The following is an 18,469-nucleotide window of genomic DNA, read 5'->3' as shown; positions in this document are numbered from 1 at the left end:
GCGATATCCCGCGGTGACGTCACCGGTTTGACTTGCGTTGCCTAGCGACCAGGATGCTAGTACTCGGCTAACATCGGCTCGTTCCGGCTTCGCTCGGCACATCACGGCTGGTGGAGGGTGGGGGGGGAGGGGCGTCATTCAGAGCTCAACATGTCACAATATATACTATAACTTTAACTAAATCGAGGTTCAGAGATGAAGACCAAACCAGAAATACAAGTTTCGACAGCACGCCTAACTTGTAATTAAAAGCTTAACGCAAAAGCAGCCATTCTAAGTTAACCGATCTTGATGAAATGATAATATAAACATTTAGCTGTCGATTATTGAAACTAAGAACATACTTAATTCTAGACCAAGCTACTAGTACCACACCTTAGAAAGATCGATTCAATGTGCATTACAAAAATCTAAAAAATTCCTATCCACTTTAACAATACTATCCAATTCTTTTCTCAATAATTCCAAATCACCGCTTTCAAATTATTTTCATTACAAAAAAAAATCCACATGAATTTCTTCGCGCTCCTATTAGGCTATCTATACAACCAAATGTAACTTCATCATCATCATCATCATCGTCATCACTGGCACGACAGCCCTTTGTGAGCCCTGGCCTTCCTCAGGATTGCTCGCCATTCTTCTCTATTCGATGTTACATTCCTCCAGTTCTTTACACCCAAAATTCTTATGTCCTGCCACACACATTCTTCCCATCTTAACCTTGGTCTTCCCACTCTCCTATTTCCTTCTGGTTTTGTATTAAGCATTTTCTTGATGGTTCTATTCTCGCTGGCACGTATTAAGTGTCCAGCCCATTCAAGCCTTTTCACCTTTATAAATCCAATAATGTCTGGTTCATTAAATAGTTTGTATAGCTCATGGTTATACCTCTTCCTCCATATTCCATTTTCTTCCACTGGTCCAAAGATATATCTCAAGATCCTCCTTTCAAATATGCTTAACAGTCTTTCATCCGATCTTAACAGTGGCCAGGTCTCAGAGGCATAAGATAACACGGATCTTATAAGTACTTTATACATCATAGTTTTGGTTTTCCTGGGTATTAATTGGGATTTCAGGTGTAACTTCTGTGATTTAAATATTCTGAAGAAAATATGTGAAGAGAAAGAATCTCAAATTTCTCTTGATACGAGTAATATTTTCCGCATTCTCCACTCAGTTCACTTCTTAGTTCTGAACACTTCACATTTATGTACCTGACATGTGTTCTTCCACCAGAATGAGAGAACATTTCCCATCAGAATACAAAATAAATTATGCATATTTTTCTTTTGTGTATCTCGTATACTCTACTATTGTGACTACTTTTATTACCTAACTTTCAATTTGAGAAAATTTTCACTTCAGTATCAAAATTTTATACTCACAATTTCCATAATATTCGCCAACTCTTACTTCTCAAATCCAAATACAAATATCGTGCAAAATGTAATCGTAAAAAATAACATTGTGATATAATTGTATATATAAAGTATAAAGTATCTTTCAGGATATTATCGTCAGATAGTACCGTAGATCATTACATCGTCGTTTGAAATTGATAACATGGCATAGGGGTTAAAATGGCTGAACGGATTATCTCCTTGAACACAGGGAACCAACTGCTTCTCCACAAGGATGCCAACTCAAAGATGCTTTGGGAAGATCCGAACACTTTCTATGCAAGAAGCTTCAAGCGAGATGTCTTAAGAGAAACAAACAGCTCTCGCGTAAGCGCTCTGTACAAGAAATTTCCCAACGGGTAATCAGTTCGGACATTTTAAAACAAAATAACATCAATTAACGTTACGTCAGATCATGTTCTTTCGCATCCATTTTCTTTCTTTCTTTCTTTTTCTTACTTCATCGTAAGATATTTCCCTCTAGTGTGACTCCAGTATTGATCGTAGCAAGGAAAATCTATGACGTTAAATTATTGGTGTCCTCACAACATCTCGAGAGAGGGATGACGTTCTTCGTCACAAACACGTGAGAGTCTCTGTCCAGCAGTCCAGAAGGGGATGGAACGAGCTTTTCGTCTTCATATTAGAAGAAAACAGAAAATATATCATCTTTCAATATGCCGTTATATCTCTCAGACTAATGTGAAGCAATATAAATCAATGCAAAATAATCTCAACTTCATACTTTAATATCTTTCCCAGTAATTTTCTTGTTGGACCATTTTATAGCAAGACGGTACTCCGTACGCGTGATAGCTGTACTGTGGATAAATAAAACTACAAAATATTTCCTATTCTATAAGAATCCTGAACTGTAACGAGAGAATTAGATTCTAGTCCAAGTACATTCTGTTTCTTTATATGAAAAATAAAGTACTTCACGCTATAGTTAATGTACCGCTGTACGTCCCAAACAGACTGCTACATGCCGATCTAGGCATACCCACAGTACGGGAAGAGACTACAAACACCAGCTGCGAATATAAAGACAAGATAACAGTACATCCAAACGAACTGGCAACCACATTATTAAACGACTCAAAAGGCATAAGCCAACCGACCTAACGACGCGCTTCCCATAAATGCAATGCATACTATAATACAGTTACACTCGAAATAGATTTCTAGAGAATGCTCACTGGAGCATTACTCTCTCTGACATGTTCTTTTATTAGTATTCAAGGCTTAGATTAAGCATTTCATAAGATGTACTTATAGTCCTTAATATGGACCGATTGTACAAATAAACCGAGATATAAAAAAAATGTGTAAAAAACAAAAGTAATGAAAATTTCGAGAAAACCAACCCCAGTCACAATAAAGATAGACCAAAAACAATTGGAGAATGTGATATGTTTTAAATATTTGGGTAGCTTGTTAACAGATGATGGAAGGTGTACTTGTGAAATTAAATCTAGGATTGCCATGGCAAGAGCTGCATTTAGCAAGAACAAGAATCTTTTTACCAGCAAATTGGACTTAAATTTGAGAAAGAAACTAGTGAAATGCTACATTTGGAGCATAGCTCTGTATGGGGCTGAAACATGGACATTTAGGGCAGTATATCAGAAACACCTGGAAAGCTTCGAAATGTGGTGTTGGAGAAGGATGGAGAAGATCAGTTGGACCGATTATGTGAGAAATGAAGAAGTGTTAATTAGAGTCAGTGAACAGAGGAATATCCTTCACGAAATAAGAAAACGGAAGGCTAATTGGATTGGTCATGTTTTACGCGGTAACTGCCTTTTAAAAGAAGTTATTGAAGGAAAGATAGAGGGGCGGATAGAAGAGACCAGAAGACGAGGAAGAAGACGTAAGAAGATGCTGGATGACCTTGGGGACAGAAGAGGATATTTTCATTTGAAGGAGAAAGCTCTAGATTGCATCAAGTGGAGGAACTGTTTTGGAAGAGACTGTAGACCTGTCGTCTTGACAGATTACAGATGAATAAATGAATGAATAAAAAAAACTTTATATGAATTTATTTACTAAATAGGTCAATTGAATGTATCAAAAGCATGTTCATTCAGGCTTTTGTGGTGTATAAAAACTATACTTTCTCAATAAAATCTGTGTCCTTGAAATGCGAAGTGCAGTGAACCCCGGATATCGGTACCAAACTGAACGGAAGAGGGGTCGAATTTTTGCGACCAACATAAAAGTGAGTAAATAACTTCGCAATTTGGTTAAGAACTGTATTATATTTTTATTTTTTTTTTATTTATATAACCCTGTGCTTAACTAACGAAGCACTACGCCATGAAGGCGTATGGAGGAGTGGATGTATAGATGCATATTTTCTTGACCTCGGCACTAACTGAAGGTGACTGGTCAGCTTCACGTCCCGGCCTCTTAAACCCCAGTACCCATTGGAGAATAGGTTGGGTGGACCCCAGAGCTGCTCTGCAAGACGTGGAGAAGAGAAAATTATTGACCCTACAAGGACTCGAACTCCGACCCCTCAACCGTCCAGTCCATAGCCAGTCTTTATACCGACTGCGCTATCCTGGCGTCATTGTATTACAATAGACTGTAAGTACTATTCAGATGGCAATCATAAAGAAATGCAAAACTAAACTTTTATAAATGAAAAAGTGAAGCATATACGATTAAATCTTAAACTTCATTGTTTAAAGTAGCCTTAAACAAGTTCAGGTTAAGTGGAATATCACAGAATATCAGAAGAACAAGTCAGATAATGCGGTTTCTACTGTACAATGTTATCGGATTAATATTTGCGTCTTCTGGAAAGTGACGCCGTGTAATGTTGTATAAATTTGCTGACGTTTCGGACAAATATACTGTTTCCATCCTCAGGGTTAAATGTTAAGCCACAAAATGTCAGTAAACTTCTACTGTAGTGCATGACGTAAGACCCCAGAAAATGGTGCTCCTCATTGTCACGCCATGAGAACCTCAGAGCTCATTGTTAGGGTTTGAGGTTTTCACGGCGGTGACTATGAAGGATGTCGTCTTCTGGGATGTGGCGCCGTGTAGATATTCTGTAAACCGACGTTTCGGAAGAACGCATCGCCTCAATCTTCAAGGTAGAAAAATCGGTGAGCGAGGAACCAGCGTGTGTAGGTGGTTGCAGCCACAACTGAAGCAAAATGATGAAGACACAATTTTTTATTTCGAATTATCTTTAACAAAACAAGGTACGTGGGTATGTTCCTTTGTGTTACAAAATTCTTCCTCATTTTCGCCACAAAATTTCGGCACTAGATGGATAAAATGAAAGGAAAGTTTATATTTCAACTGAATTAGAAATTGTGCCATATAGATGAACAAACTCTTAAAGAACAAATTTGAAATATGCATATGAGTATAGGGGGGCACGCTGTAGCGTAGTTGGTTGAGGCACTATGCTACAAGCCGGAAGGTAACGGGTTCGATTCCCCATGATTACTTCGGATTTTTCGATTGACGCAATCCTTCCAGCCGCAATATGGCCCTGGGGTCGACTCAGCCTCTAACAAAAATGAGTGCCAGGAATTTTTCTGGGGGTAAGGGGCCGCCATCTGTGAGCCGATTGTCTATGAAATGTGGAAGCCCCGACGTCTCACAACCGCGTGGGTCCCAACGGCCTCTTGATAGGGCTAGATTTACCTTATATACGAGCACATAATCTATTGGAGTATATTTTCCATTATTTAAATTACACACATGAAAGAACTAGGTGTAAAATGGATTCTATATACGGATCTAAAATACAATAAAATTACATCTCTTCTTGATATATGTCCTAAAAATTTCTTTTTGGCTGGGAAGTTCTAGTGATTCTGAATTTATATCCTACATAAATTCGAAGTTTCAAACCCCATAAAATTAGCCGGATATTGTTCTGGCCTATGTCCAAACCTTGGCGTTTCAACCTTACCTAAATAAAACGGCCATTAAAGTAGCAAAGACCTACGAATCCAGAGGAATAACCACACAGTAAAACCGTGTCCCTCTCAGGAAAGGGAAAAACTATGGACGTTAAATTGAGGGTTACATTAACTTTCCATTGACCCTAAAGAATATCCCTCGCCCCAAGGGGAGAGGAAGACGTCGGTACTTAAACCAGGAAATTTGGCTGCCGTCACATTGCCCTGTAGGATGGCGGATATTGCAGGCAAGTAATGACTTTCTCCAAAGGAGTGTAGGAGTGGCAATGAGAGGAGAATGTGGTTACCAGGAATTCCTTCTTAAATATACGAATCAAATGGGCTTCCCGAGGTACTACCTCAGCTGTGTCACAAATGCATTCAAATGAAAATGATTTTAGTCTTATCCAGTTTGGGTTCGAATTACATACTTAAAACTCTCGAGCGCGACACAATGAAAGAGACAAGAAAATAAACTTTATATCCCCTGATCCCCCATTAATTCTTATGACGAAAAGAGGTAGAATGACTTTACTATATTGCCTGCCCCTAAAGTAATTAAACCATAACACAATGATTAAAGGAATTAAATTTTTTTCATTAAGCTTGAATAATATATGAGTAATTCTGCTGAAAGTTAATATACGGTTAAACAAAAATGTTCACAACATCCCATTTCACCTTTATTTCACAATCAAAGCACAAAGGTAACTATCAAGTTTATATTTCCTGCTGACTCCATTACTCTGATAGGTGCGTATAAACGTTACAAACCAACCTGCTGCCTACTTCATCAGGATAGCTGAATAATTATTTTTAATACATAATTTTATCCAACNTTAAGAAGTCACTTTGCTATTTAAGAATTCGATTCCTTTTATGGAATCCAGAAGTTCATTACCTAATTCACAAGAGCCTGCTTCTATTCCTTGATGAATTCAAGTGGTATTCTCACACGCTTTTCTTTTGAGGTCCGTTTCGATGTTACTCTGCCGCCTTTGACTATGACTCCCAAGTGATACGTGTATATTCCCTGCCATTTTTCAGACTTGAATTTTCTATCAATTTCTCATTTCCCACGTGCGTGCTATATGCCCCGCACATTTAATTCTTCTTAAGATGATGAGTCTTACAACATTTTATAAATATACATGTAATGAAATTTACTCAGTTAATAAATTTCATTTAAAAAGATATGTTACCGCTCACGTCCATCAAGTGCCGAGGTGAAGAATACGTGGATCTATACTTCCACTTCCTTACACGTCTTCATGGCGTAGTGCTTAATTAATTAATCACAAGGAAAGTTTTTCCCCTTGGCACTACAGCCCCAGTGGGCCTAGGCCTACCTCCATGAACTTCTTCGTTCACTTCGGTTTTTCTAGATCTTACACATTCGGTAGGGCTCCTTGGGCGGGTGATCAGCTCGTCACAAGGCCTCTACCTGTATACAAACACAGAAAAACGCACACACAGAGACTAAACATCCATGCCCTGAGTGGGATTCGAACCCACGATCCCGGTTTCCAAGCGAGCGAAGATAGTACACGCCTTAAACTGCTCGGCTACCTTGACCGGTCAAGGAAAGTTTTATCTTATCTTATTTCTTTATTTTTCGTAACATCTTTGTGTTTCATTTTCAGTGGCATCTGTACTTCCTTTCTGTATGTCTTGTTAAAACCATCTGCTAGTGCTCTCCACATAATCATAATGATAAATCATACTTCATACAGTTTCAATGAAATGAGTCTTCATTTGAATGTCGATTTTGCCGCTGACTCTAGTCCTATAATCGAGCTAATAGGAAGATCTCTGTTTAATAATTCTCAGATTTGGTTGTTCCTTATTCAAATTGTGATGTGTACGCTCGACCGCACAAAGGTTCATTTTCACCCGATTCTAGCACTGGAAAGATGTTTTCTCTGCAGATCCACACTTCGGAAAGATCGTAAACGAGGCCAGTTACTGACGTCTATTGATTACCGGATATAAATCATTTCTTTGCTCGTTCAAAGATAAATTGCTAACATGGAGTTCTTGATGTTTAGGTTAGGTTGGATGGTGTCCAAACATATCTCAATAGCTAGTCTATTGAAAACCGGTCACACCATTGTCAGACAAGGGTGTGAAAGCCATGTCAAAATAACGTAGAATAAAGAGGGACAGATGTGAGGTGAGATAAATGTGAAAGTCATAATTACAACAGTTTTAGAGAAATAAACCTGAGTGTACACTAAATACGAATGTACCATCTAGAGCAAAGAGTCTCCTGACCGCTAAATGACCATAACTGCGAGCATGTCTAAGTCATTTATCGCCAATTTCAGGGGCATTCAGACAGGTATAAAAAGAAAATTTACATTAGTTTTAAACAAATTATATGAAACTTGTTCAAACAGTTATATTTCGTATAATATTAGCATTTAAAATCAGAATGATACAGGATGATTACCATCGTAACGGTCTGGGTTCAATTCCAGGTCATGTAATGTAGGATTTGTTGTGGACGATGTAGCACTGGGATAGGTGTTTTCAAGTACTTCTATTTCCCCTACAAATTCTCATTCAACGAACTACTCCGTATTCATTAATCATCATATCATCAATGTTACAAGGCATCAATACATACAGCCACTTTAAATAACTCGTAACTAGCAAAGGATGAAGATGACGTAATAAGTTAACTGCTCATTATGTATGCGACTCTTGCGGCATGTCCTTTGTAGAGGTCCGTATGTTTTGGTGATATAAAGCTGCACTCAGGTCAGAGCCTCACTTGAGACACTAGGAGTCGCTTAGCTTCTCAAGAAGTTCACCGATATTTATTTAACTCGAATGTTTATTACGCTGTACACAAGACTCGGCCACACTTACATATACCGAGCAAGACCGAATTCAGTTCTTACGCTTCAATATTATTTCGCTAAACTCTATTTTAATATTATCCTACCATGTATGTCTAGGCCCATCCAGCAGTCTCATCACTTCAGATTTTATAGGTACAATTTTACAGGCATTTTCCCCATGCGTGTTACATGCCATACCACAAAAACTACCTAAGAAATCAGAAAGTGTTGTAACGGGTTTGATCAACGATTTGCCAAACAACAGCTCTGTAAACAGGGTCCAATAGGCAACAGCAGAGGAAGCGGTGTTTTCTGTAGATCCGACCGACGTGCAAATAGACTGGCTGGATAGCGATCACGTGATATGTGTTTACTGCAGCTCCATGTCCGTTCCATCACTATATAATGAGAGCCGTGAGCTGTAAGTTCAGAGCGAACTGGAACTAGGAGTACAGAAGAGTACAGGAAGTCAGCCTGTGAGGGTTTAGCATGAGGTTTGAAGAATTTATTAGTGCAACAGTTGAGTGATACTGGGAGTGGGTGATTTAGCGAGACTTTTATAAGTCCTGTGTTATTAATCCTTTTACAGGAGAAGGTTAGTGAAACCTAGTGGAAAGAGACTGAGAAGATTTGTGTGGAGTGATGGTACGCTGTGTAAAGCAACAATAGTGTAATAATTACTTGTAGTTACGACACGTAGGTGGTTAATAAATCCAATTACCAACCCGAGTCCCGTCTTTAGTCTCTGTGTGACACGTGACAGTATAGTAACTCAAAATTTGCCGAAAAAATGCTGCACATAGGAGAAAAAAGGCAAAGGTGATATCGTTAAAAAAATTATATCTCCTAAAAAAGCAATATCCAAAACTGGACAGAGACAATTAGTCTGACATCCTCTTTTGTCCAGTTGCTACAAAGGACGAAGGAAGATAATGCGGCTACAGTCGGAGTCACGTGTCAGCACATTCTGCGCTGGGAAACGAAGCTGAACACTGAACACACCCCCTATCGAAAATAATTTTATTTTATTTGGGCAATGTCTCGGGGTGTGTATTGTACACTGTTCATATGCAGCTTTCTTTCCTCTTAGCTTATTTATCTGAAGCTCTCATTGTCAGGTTCGCGAAGTGACCTTGCTTGCTCTGTCAATTATTTGAACAGAATACACTCCTGTCTGCAGGCTGCGGTCTCATCGGACAAATATACAGTTTTAAAATTTATAGATCTGGCAGGTTAAATCTAAACAAATAGGATTTGTGGGATGTATAAAACTTTAAATTGTGAAAGCATAAATATGAACGGACAGAAGGTTCTAGTAGTAAATAACACGTAAACGCTTCCGAGTGTAGCGATCACAATTCCTGGTTTATATTTTTATGGTTCGCAGATCGATCTTAAGAATCATCTATCCTGATCGATTATCTTGTTGTTTTCCCCAATTTATTTTAACCAACACTGGAATATCCAATATAGTTCAAGCTATCTAGGTCTTGCCATGTTTCTTTTTCTTTTCTCTTTAGTACCACCAGACTTTCAGCAATTTATATTCAAGTACATGAGACTTAAATTTCTCGTCTTCATTGTTTCTTAAGTAGGTTACTCATCGACAACATATTTATAATATTTCTGGGTATAATTACATCGTTGCCAGTGAAGAAAGTTGTTTCATCATTTGTGAAGCCGCTGTAAACTCTGAATTCCGTAACACAACAGCGCCTCGAAAACTATGCTTCGGAGTTAAAAGCGTTGCCTAATTATCACAGGCTGCTTGCAGCATATGGCATCACAGCCTGTCTTCGCAAAAACATTTCTCTTCGTTTACGAAGAAGCTTTAACGGAAAGTTTGTTCGGGCCTCTGTGTGGGTTGTTCTGCTTCTTTGGTTTTGCGTGAGATTCATTCGCGGACAGACGTTTTAACAACATGCTTACAGATGGCTGACATTGCCAAAATTTAGTTCGCACTAAAGTGAAGTCAATAAGTAAACAAAAACAGAAAAAGAGAAAGAACGTTACAAAAAATGAAAAAATGAAGACAGGCAAACAGAAAGACAGAGAGAAGGAAAAAGAAAGAAAGACTTTAACAATATAACATTTTTATCTAACGTATGTCACAAGCACTTCAGGTCCCATTGATATCCAATTCTACCGTTTCCCCTTTCATCTGAACTACATGAGCACGGCACAGAACACTTTAATTTCATCCGGCAGACAGAGAACTTCAAAAGAGTGACGGCATTTTTTTCAGCAGAAGGATATTTTGGTACAGTATTCACGAACCAAAGAGCTGGAAATCAAAATGGACTTCCTTTTATCTGGATACAGGATCAACGTCTGGGAACTCTTTGTACTTTAAACATAAGAGCGAATAAAAACCTCACCGTAGAAAAGAGAGACTGAAGTCTGTTGGAAGTTTGTCTTTGCCAGATACATAAATATTTTTCCCGTGTTCCAGCTCATCTTCTCTCTTTCTTGGTCCTGCTGGTGAATCACTTGTCAAATGGAGAAAAACTAGCTCCTGTATTTTATGAAATAAATGATAATGGAATTTGTTACTGGTTACGTTCCTTCTTAACCTACTTTCCTCATTAAAAAAAAATAAAAGTAGGCATATGAGATCACCTTGCTGCTTGTGTGTCTGTTTGTGTATCCTCCTATCATTGCTAAGCAACGACCCGGTAAACAGGTTCCTACTGCAGCAATGTAAGAATTTTTCTACGCGGTCACTGTCGTATCAAAGTAGAATCTGTGGATCTGTGTGTGTACCGCCCTGTCGTTGCTAGGCAACGGCCTGGTAAGCACGTTCCCGCATCATTTTGTATGCGGCCCGTTTCGTAACAAAGGAATTCATGTGATTATTTTTCCCCAGGACTTCTTATATTCCTCACGGCCAATGAGCACTTGCTCATACGAAGCGGAACATTTGCCTAAAGATGCAAATTACAACGAAAGCCGGTATATTTCTCTTGCTTCCAATGAACATTAAAAATCCGCTACTATAAAACAACCACCTTCGTCATGAGGATGCATTATTGAATCCTGAATAATGTAGGCATGTTATGCCTGCGTATGGTTCTGCCATACCTCAGGTTTCCCACCCTGGCATCTCAGATTCGATCCTATGTCAGGTCATATTGGACTTATGGTGGAAAAAGTGACACTGTGGAAGTTTCTCTCCAAGCACTTCCGTTTCCTGTGTCAATTATCATTCTACCAATATGCTCCATACTCATCAATCACCCGGAACTGATGCATTAGGCCAATTATTGTTCGATATACGACGAAAAGTCAGTGGCACCCCCATCCCATGAAATTCAATAGAACCCCGTTTAGCCTCTGAGAAACTTTTTGCCTCCAGGCGTAGTAAAAATATTTTGAAAATTACGTAACTTCATGAAGCTTATTCCTTCACAACCTATTTCACTCAGTTCAGTCTTAGTACTATCCTGCCATTTATATCTGCATCGCCGAAGTAGTAACTTCTTTTGTCGTTTTCTAAAAAAATTTCCGTATTCAGCTCTTACTGAATAATTTAATTCAAACGGTAACGATTCTGACTTCTATTCGGGAAGTCCTCTTTTCGAATCTCGGCCGAGACACCGACTATCCTGAATGAAATATTTCGTGGCTTTCCTAAATCGCTGTAGGCGAATGGAAGACCGGTTCCTTACACATTCTTCCCACTTAATTATTCACAAATCTTGTTATCATTAACCGCTATATATTGAGTTACTAATAAGGTTAGGTAAAGTTTGTTTTTTACTGGCTCTACAGCCCCCTTGGGCCCTGGTCACTGATTTTCATTTCATGATCGTTTTACAGAAGGTAAGACTCCTTGGATGAGTGATCAGCTCGTCTCAAGGCATCTACCTAAGCACAGGACAATATAAACACAGAATAAACACATAAGGAAAAGTAAAGCTATCCCTGTAACAGTCCGTGAAGGCCCATAGGGTTGTGAGACGTTGAGGGTTCCACATTATCTAGACAGTCTGCTCAAAGATGGCGGTAAGGTTGTCAGCCTTACGTGCCGGCCGTGCTTTACTACCCAGGAAAATTATTTTTTTTTAATTCCTGATACTCACTTATGCACTCATAAACAAATACCAAACATCCATGACTTGTGTGGAATTCGAAACCATGACCCCGGCTTCCGAGCGAGCGAAGACAGTACACGTGACTTAGACCGCTCGGCTACCGTGACCGGCAAGGTAAAGTTATGCCTAGGCTTAATTAATCAAACACAGCATCATGAAGACTTATGGAGAAGTGAAGGTATTGCTCTGCGTGATTGTCAGCCTTAACTGGATGGAGTAAGTGGTTAGCTTTGCACCTCCTGCAGATTTGTCTCCGTGAAAACAGACCCGGTTTCCATCAGAAAGGAGATTTAGTGGGCCCCAAGGCCGGTCTGGACATTATGGAAATGGGAAGAACACCTTGACCCTGACAGGCATCGAGCCCCGACTCTTCTGTCGTCTACCAGCCAGTGGTGCAGTCGCTATTCCAAGTGACCTATTTCAGTTACAATCTAATAACAAATACTGGAAGCAAAAAAAAATCTGCACGTGCTACATGTCCCAACCATCATTTTTACTTACTCCACAGAACAGAGAGCGAACTGCACACACTTCTAGACTGATAATTGCGTTAGTTTCTCTGTTTTCCTGTTTCTTGTGTTCCTTCGGGTTAAAACTTCTTTCCAGGACTTCACTTTCTAAAGTCCTCAACCCTCGTTTCATTCTCACAAGATAAATTGAAAGACAGAAACAAAGGCGAACGACCTCAGATATTCCTTTCGGAAGCAGGTGTCCAGTAAGGATGCATCCTAGCCGCACCGTACTCTACACCCTTGTAAAGACATGTGGGTGTGCTTTAATTTGTGTAAAACCGCTGTACTAAGTGGACGCTACTGTTATAAAAACAGAAAGCTCACCTCACATTTAAGAGTGTATAAAGGGTTTGGTTAGAAGCGTCCTGACAAGGGCGGTGCTAATTACTCCGGAAACTGCACATTAACCTCACCCCCTTTCAAATTCTCCGCCCATTTTGTTCCACCTACTCAAAGTCACTAACACTGAACTACAAGCAGATAATAAAAAAATATGCCACATAATTTAATAAACGTAAATGAGCTGTGTGTACTGTAAATTTGAGTTGTAATACTCGTATAAAAGAAGTCCATGAGTGACATGACTGCCGTTTAATTCACACTTGATATGCCACCTTGCATGCAAGCTCCGTGGGAAAGTGACTTCTTTGTAACAAAGAACGAAACAAAAATTCAAATACATAAGCTAAGATTTAATTTAATATCAATTCCGAAATAGTGTCTTCTAGCAGAACACAATGACATTTCCCGTATTACCACTCCTCCAATGACAACCTTTTTTCAAAAGGTAATATCATCTGGGATATAACACCTCATAGCCCATTTTGCTTAATTTCTGAGTGTACTTTACAGTGCTTTTTAAACCTTATAAATTCGAGCGGAAATATTAATGTGAATGACGAACTGAGGAAAGTCTTACAGGTTGTGATATATACCAACCCTTAATGATTCCGTTTCTGGAAGTTCTGTTACGACCGGCGGTTGTCGACCAGTGTGTCTTGGTGTCACGCACCCATCTGGGGCTCCAAGACCAGATTTGTATTACTGTGACACAGTTGCGGGTCTGCTGATGTGGGACGCTCCCTCTGACGAGAGGATGGGTCTGTCATTTACAACTGCTGCTGATCCTCGCCAGCGCAGTCATTCTCGGGTCCGAGTACCGCAGGAATAATGACCATATTTTAGCGTCTCAGATTCGAGAGTCCCAAAACCTGGAGGGCCACGTTCTCGTATTTATATCCCCCAGGAATTTTGTGGCCCAGTTATACCCCCAGGCACTAGTTTCCCTTTTCGACACCTACTGCGAATTTCAGTGCTACAGCGGAGGTATTCGAAATAGACTTCAAGAGGGAGTGCCTCCGTTGCTTCTAAATATTACGTAGAATATATGAAAATTCAGGTCGTTCCTCACAGGAAACATATTATATCACCTCTAGAAAGATCAACTGGTTAATGTTGTTTAGGAGAAAAATCGCTGTTTCTTGTGATAAACATACTAAACACAAAAATACGTTCTATGGGCAGAATGCAGAATTTAATTGTGCCTAATAACCACTGGGCTTATAAGTGTTAAATTAGACACATTTACTGAGTGTTTGACTGGAATGACTGAAGAAAATCAGATTAACATTCAGTATGGATAGCCGATCTATAGAACAAAAATCGAAAACTGGAGCTCATGAATACGATATTTAAATAATAACCAATATATTTTACGAAGTCCTGTCGATTGACAGTCTCGAATTCGAAATATCTCCGCTGTGAAACAAGAGATGCAGACAGCTTGACAATGGCTTTTCTGTGTGACGTCATGTATGCCCCAGAGTTACACAGCGCAGTTCTCTTCGAGATCTTACCCAAATTATTATTCATGTAAATATATGAATATAATAAAGTCAACGTTTCTCATTGTTTTCGCATAGAAGTTGATGCAATATAGAACACCTTCTGAGATATACCATTTATCTCTGTCAGTAACCACCAAGCCATAAAGAGGAATGGGGCGTGGAGATATAGCTACAGGAATTCTTAACACTGACACATGAATGTGAATTATCATCTTCATGCTCTAGCAAATTTACCCAAAAAAAGAGTCTGTGGTGTTTATTCGGTAGGACCCTGGGTGGGCCCCAGAGCAGGTGTACACGTAGGGGTGGAGAGAACTATATCTTACCCTGCCTGGAATTGAAGAACAGAAATCAGGCGGATGAATCCAGTCACTGCCGGTCACGGTCTAGGCATGCACTGTCTTCGCTCGCTCGGAAGTCGGGATCGTGGGTTCGAATCCCACTCAGGGCATGGATGTTTCTGTGCGTTTCTCTGTGTTTGTGTACAGGTAGAGGCCTTGCGACGAGCTGATCACCCGCCCAAGAAGTCCCACTGAATATGTAAGATCTAGAAAAACCGAAGTGAACGGAGTTCATGGAGGTAGGCTTAGGCCCACTGGGGCTGTAGTGCCAATGAAAAGAAAAATCAAGTCACTAATTGGAATGCCCTGGACATAGAAATGAATTTTTGTATCCAATAAAGCACGGATAATTCTTGAACAGTTGAGGGACTATCTGCATCTTAAGAAGCATTATGTCCCACGGAGTTAATTATGATTTTGTCATTGTTACATTGAAAGATAATAGGTGTAGTTTGGTATAATAACATTTTATATTTTATATTTCTGATCGTTCCTAGATACTGATATTGTTAAACGTCTTTAATTTTACAGCTCATATGATTTATGACTACAGTAGTTCTATTAATCTCGATTCTCACTTTGATCAATATGTATCTATACGTTGGCATATACTTAAGTGCCTTGAGAGTTTTTTTATTGCTAGTGGGGTGGGACTAAGTCCCTTGTACTGCGGCCACTTCTGGCCTATTGTACCAGCCCCAGATGATAGGTGAGGGTGATTGTGGAGCAATTGGTGGAATTAAGATTGGCAAGGGAAACCGAAGTACTCGGAGAAAACCTGTCCCAGAGCCACTTTGTCCACCACAAATCCCACTTGACCAGACCCGGGCTCGAACAAGGGCCGCCGCGGTGGGAAGCCAGCGACTAACCGCTTGAGCTATGGCGCGGCCCTGCCTTGAGAGTTATCTGTGCTGTGTTTTGTGAACCACTGTCCTCAGTACAGAAAGTAATTCTTCGAACAAAATAAACAGTACGGCCATGGACAACAAGCGTGTCAAATTGTTACCCTATTTGGGAAATTGTATCTCCGACCGCACCAACAGTATCTCAGTGTTTCCCTACTTAATTAAAGTTGGACGCTCATAAATTCAGAAGATCTCGAAAAGGTCGCTGTCACTATATGAGCTAGTGTGACGAGGGGGGGGGGGGATACACACACTTCGTTGACAATTGCTTTAAACCAGGGAACATGGATCACAAATTGCTTTACCAGGGCTTAGCCTCCCTGTCTCTAATACAACAGAAAACTGTTGTGTCGTGGCTAGAAATAAAGTTTCCCACACAGTTGGTTTCTGATGGTAATGGTATGGAAAATAAGAATGCATACAGGATTCTGGTAGCAAGGCAGAAGGAAAGAGACTGTTAGGGAACTGTAGACATGTGTAGAAGGATAATACAAAAATGGATAGGGGGAGGTGGGGTAGCTGTAGGCTGCATGGCCGGGTTGCGAACCTGGTAGGAGTAAGATTTCTCTCTTCTCCACTGGGTCAAGATCGGCTGTGGGGCGCATCCAGCCCTCTAACCAATGGGTACCGGGGACAGTTTAAAACGACTGTGGGGCGCAACAAGCCCTCTAACAAATGGATACTGGGGGACAGTTTAAAGCGGTTGTGGGGCTCATCCAACCCCCTAACCAATGGGTACTGGGGGACAGTTTAAAACGGTCGTGGGGCTCATCCAACCCCCTAACCAACGATTACTGGGGGACAGTTTAAAACGGTCGTGGGGCTCATCCACCCCCCTAACTAATGGGTACTGGGGGACATTTTAAGCGGTTGTGGGGCTCATCCAACCCCCTAACCAATGGGTACCGGGGACAGTTTAAGCGGTTGTGGGGCTCATCCAACCCCCTAACCAATGGGTACCGGGGACAGTTTAAAACGGTTGTGGAATGAAAATGTCAACACACCTCCATCTCGTGCAGAGTTCAAGAGTGGTGGAACTCTACCTCCGTTCCCCCGTGCGTCTTTATGGCATAGTGCTTAATTAATTAAACATAGGATCCTTCATTTTGAGAATGATAGGCTGGAGTGGTATGGAGTGGATTCATTTGTCTCAGGAGAGGGACCAGGATTTCTTAAAATGCTGGGAAATTCTTGAGTAGCCAGGCGGTTGCTGGTTACTCGAGAAGGATTCGGTTCCATAAAGTTAATTAATTAGTTGGTTGGATGATTAGTTTCTTTTATTGCTAGTGGTGTGGGACTAAGTCCCTTGCACTGCGGCCACTTCTGGCCTATTGTACCAGCCCCAGATGGTAGGTGAGGGTGATTGTGGAGCAATTGGTGGAATGAAGATTGGCAGGGGAAACCGAAGTACTAGGAGAAAAACTACCCCAGTGCCAACTTGTCCACCACAAATCTCACTTGACCATACCCGGGATCGAACCCGGGCCGCCGCGATGGGAAGCCAGCGACTAACCGCTTGAGCTATGACGCGGCCCAGTTAGTTGCTTAGTTACTTAGTAAGTCAGTCAGTCAGTCAGTTTCCCGGTTTCAATCACTGTCTTGGCTCTCCATCCTGCAGCGTGTAGGAAAGCACTGCAAATAGAAGAGAAATAATGACACATTTGAAATGTTGCGCCAAATTATGTCATAATTGCAAGATATAAACTGTAAACAACGCACAGAGAAGGCGTGTTGACCAAGTTTAAAGAACTGCCCTAGAATTTTAATGATGGAGCTATAAATAACAAGGGAAGTTTCCCAGTCTGGACAACCGGCAATCAAGTACTCAGTACTTGCCAGATACAGAGCCGGCAATGCTGACCACTTTGTTGCAACGTTCAGTCGGACAGGTTAAATTGTCTCATAATATATTCATTGCATAGCTTATTTAAAAACGCTTGTCAGAAAGTCAATGAAACTTTGAACTGGCAGAATAATTATGGAACGATGAATTCGAAAATATGTGCAAAGAAAAGACAGCCGCAGCCTATTTTGTGATGTCGTCCTGACATTTTTCTGGAGTGAGAGCGAAAACCATGATACACTTCTGTCGGAATTTTCGGTGTTACGTTCTGAGAGTTATCGATTGAGCTAACTTGCTCTGCTAGTCACATATGTTGGCCCAAGTGTCACGGTGGATTTGCTAACGTTCAGATTGAGAAGGATGAAGATACAATGACATATTTATGGTTCTCACGTGTTGTGACGTAATGTTGACAGGGCGCAGAGCTGGACGCGCAGAACCTACTGTTGACTGACAGGGATACGGAGGCCGTCAACAACTATCATGCCACACTGCTAAACGACACCCACGGAATCTTCAGCTTCGAGTGTAACAAGTGGCCAGATGACAGAGTGGAGCCTCACACTGTCATACATTGCAGTAAGTGACAATGATTACTACACTTCATTATATCAGTCATAGGAACAGCTGATCACAGTGGTCGAGCGGTCTAAGTCATGAAATTTTTCGATCGCTCGAGCACTGGGATCGTGGGAATCCCACTCGAGGCATGGATGTTTGTCTGCGTTTATTTTGTGTTTGTGTGT

General features: G+C 40.5%; 1 protein-coding gene across 1 annotated transcript in view; it reads left to right on the top strand.

Moving 5' to 3' along the window:
• The window catches only part of LOC111871455 (proto-oncogene tyrosine-protein kinase receptor Ret), a 252,459-nt gene that overhangs the window by 169,270 nt on the left and 64,720 nt on the right, over nucleotides 1–18,469 (top strand). The window contains exon 6 of the mRNA XM_023864596.2: nucleotides 18,140–18,302. Within this exon, the coding sequence (XP_023720364.1) occupies nucleotides 18,140–18,302 (163 nt within the window). The remainder of the gene's footprint in view (nucleotides 1–18,139; nucleotides 18,303–18,469) is intronic.

This window comes from Cryptotermes secundus, unplaced genomic scaffold (genome assembly GCF_002891405.2).
Source record: "Cryptotermes secundus unplaced genomic scaffold, Csec_1.0 scaffold434, whole genome shotgun sequence".
In the NCBI taxonomy this organism is placed as follows: domain Eukaryota; kingdom Metazoa; phylum Arthropoda; class Insecta; order Blattodea; family Kalotermitidae; genus Cryptotermes; species Cryptotermes secundus.
The sequence above is the reverse complement of the archived record's forward strand: the minus strand, read 5'-3'. Positions and strand labels throughout refer to the sequence as shown.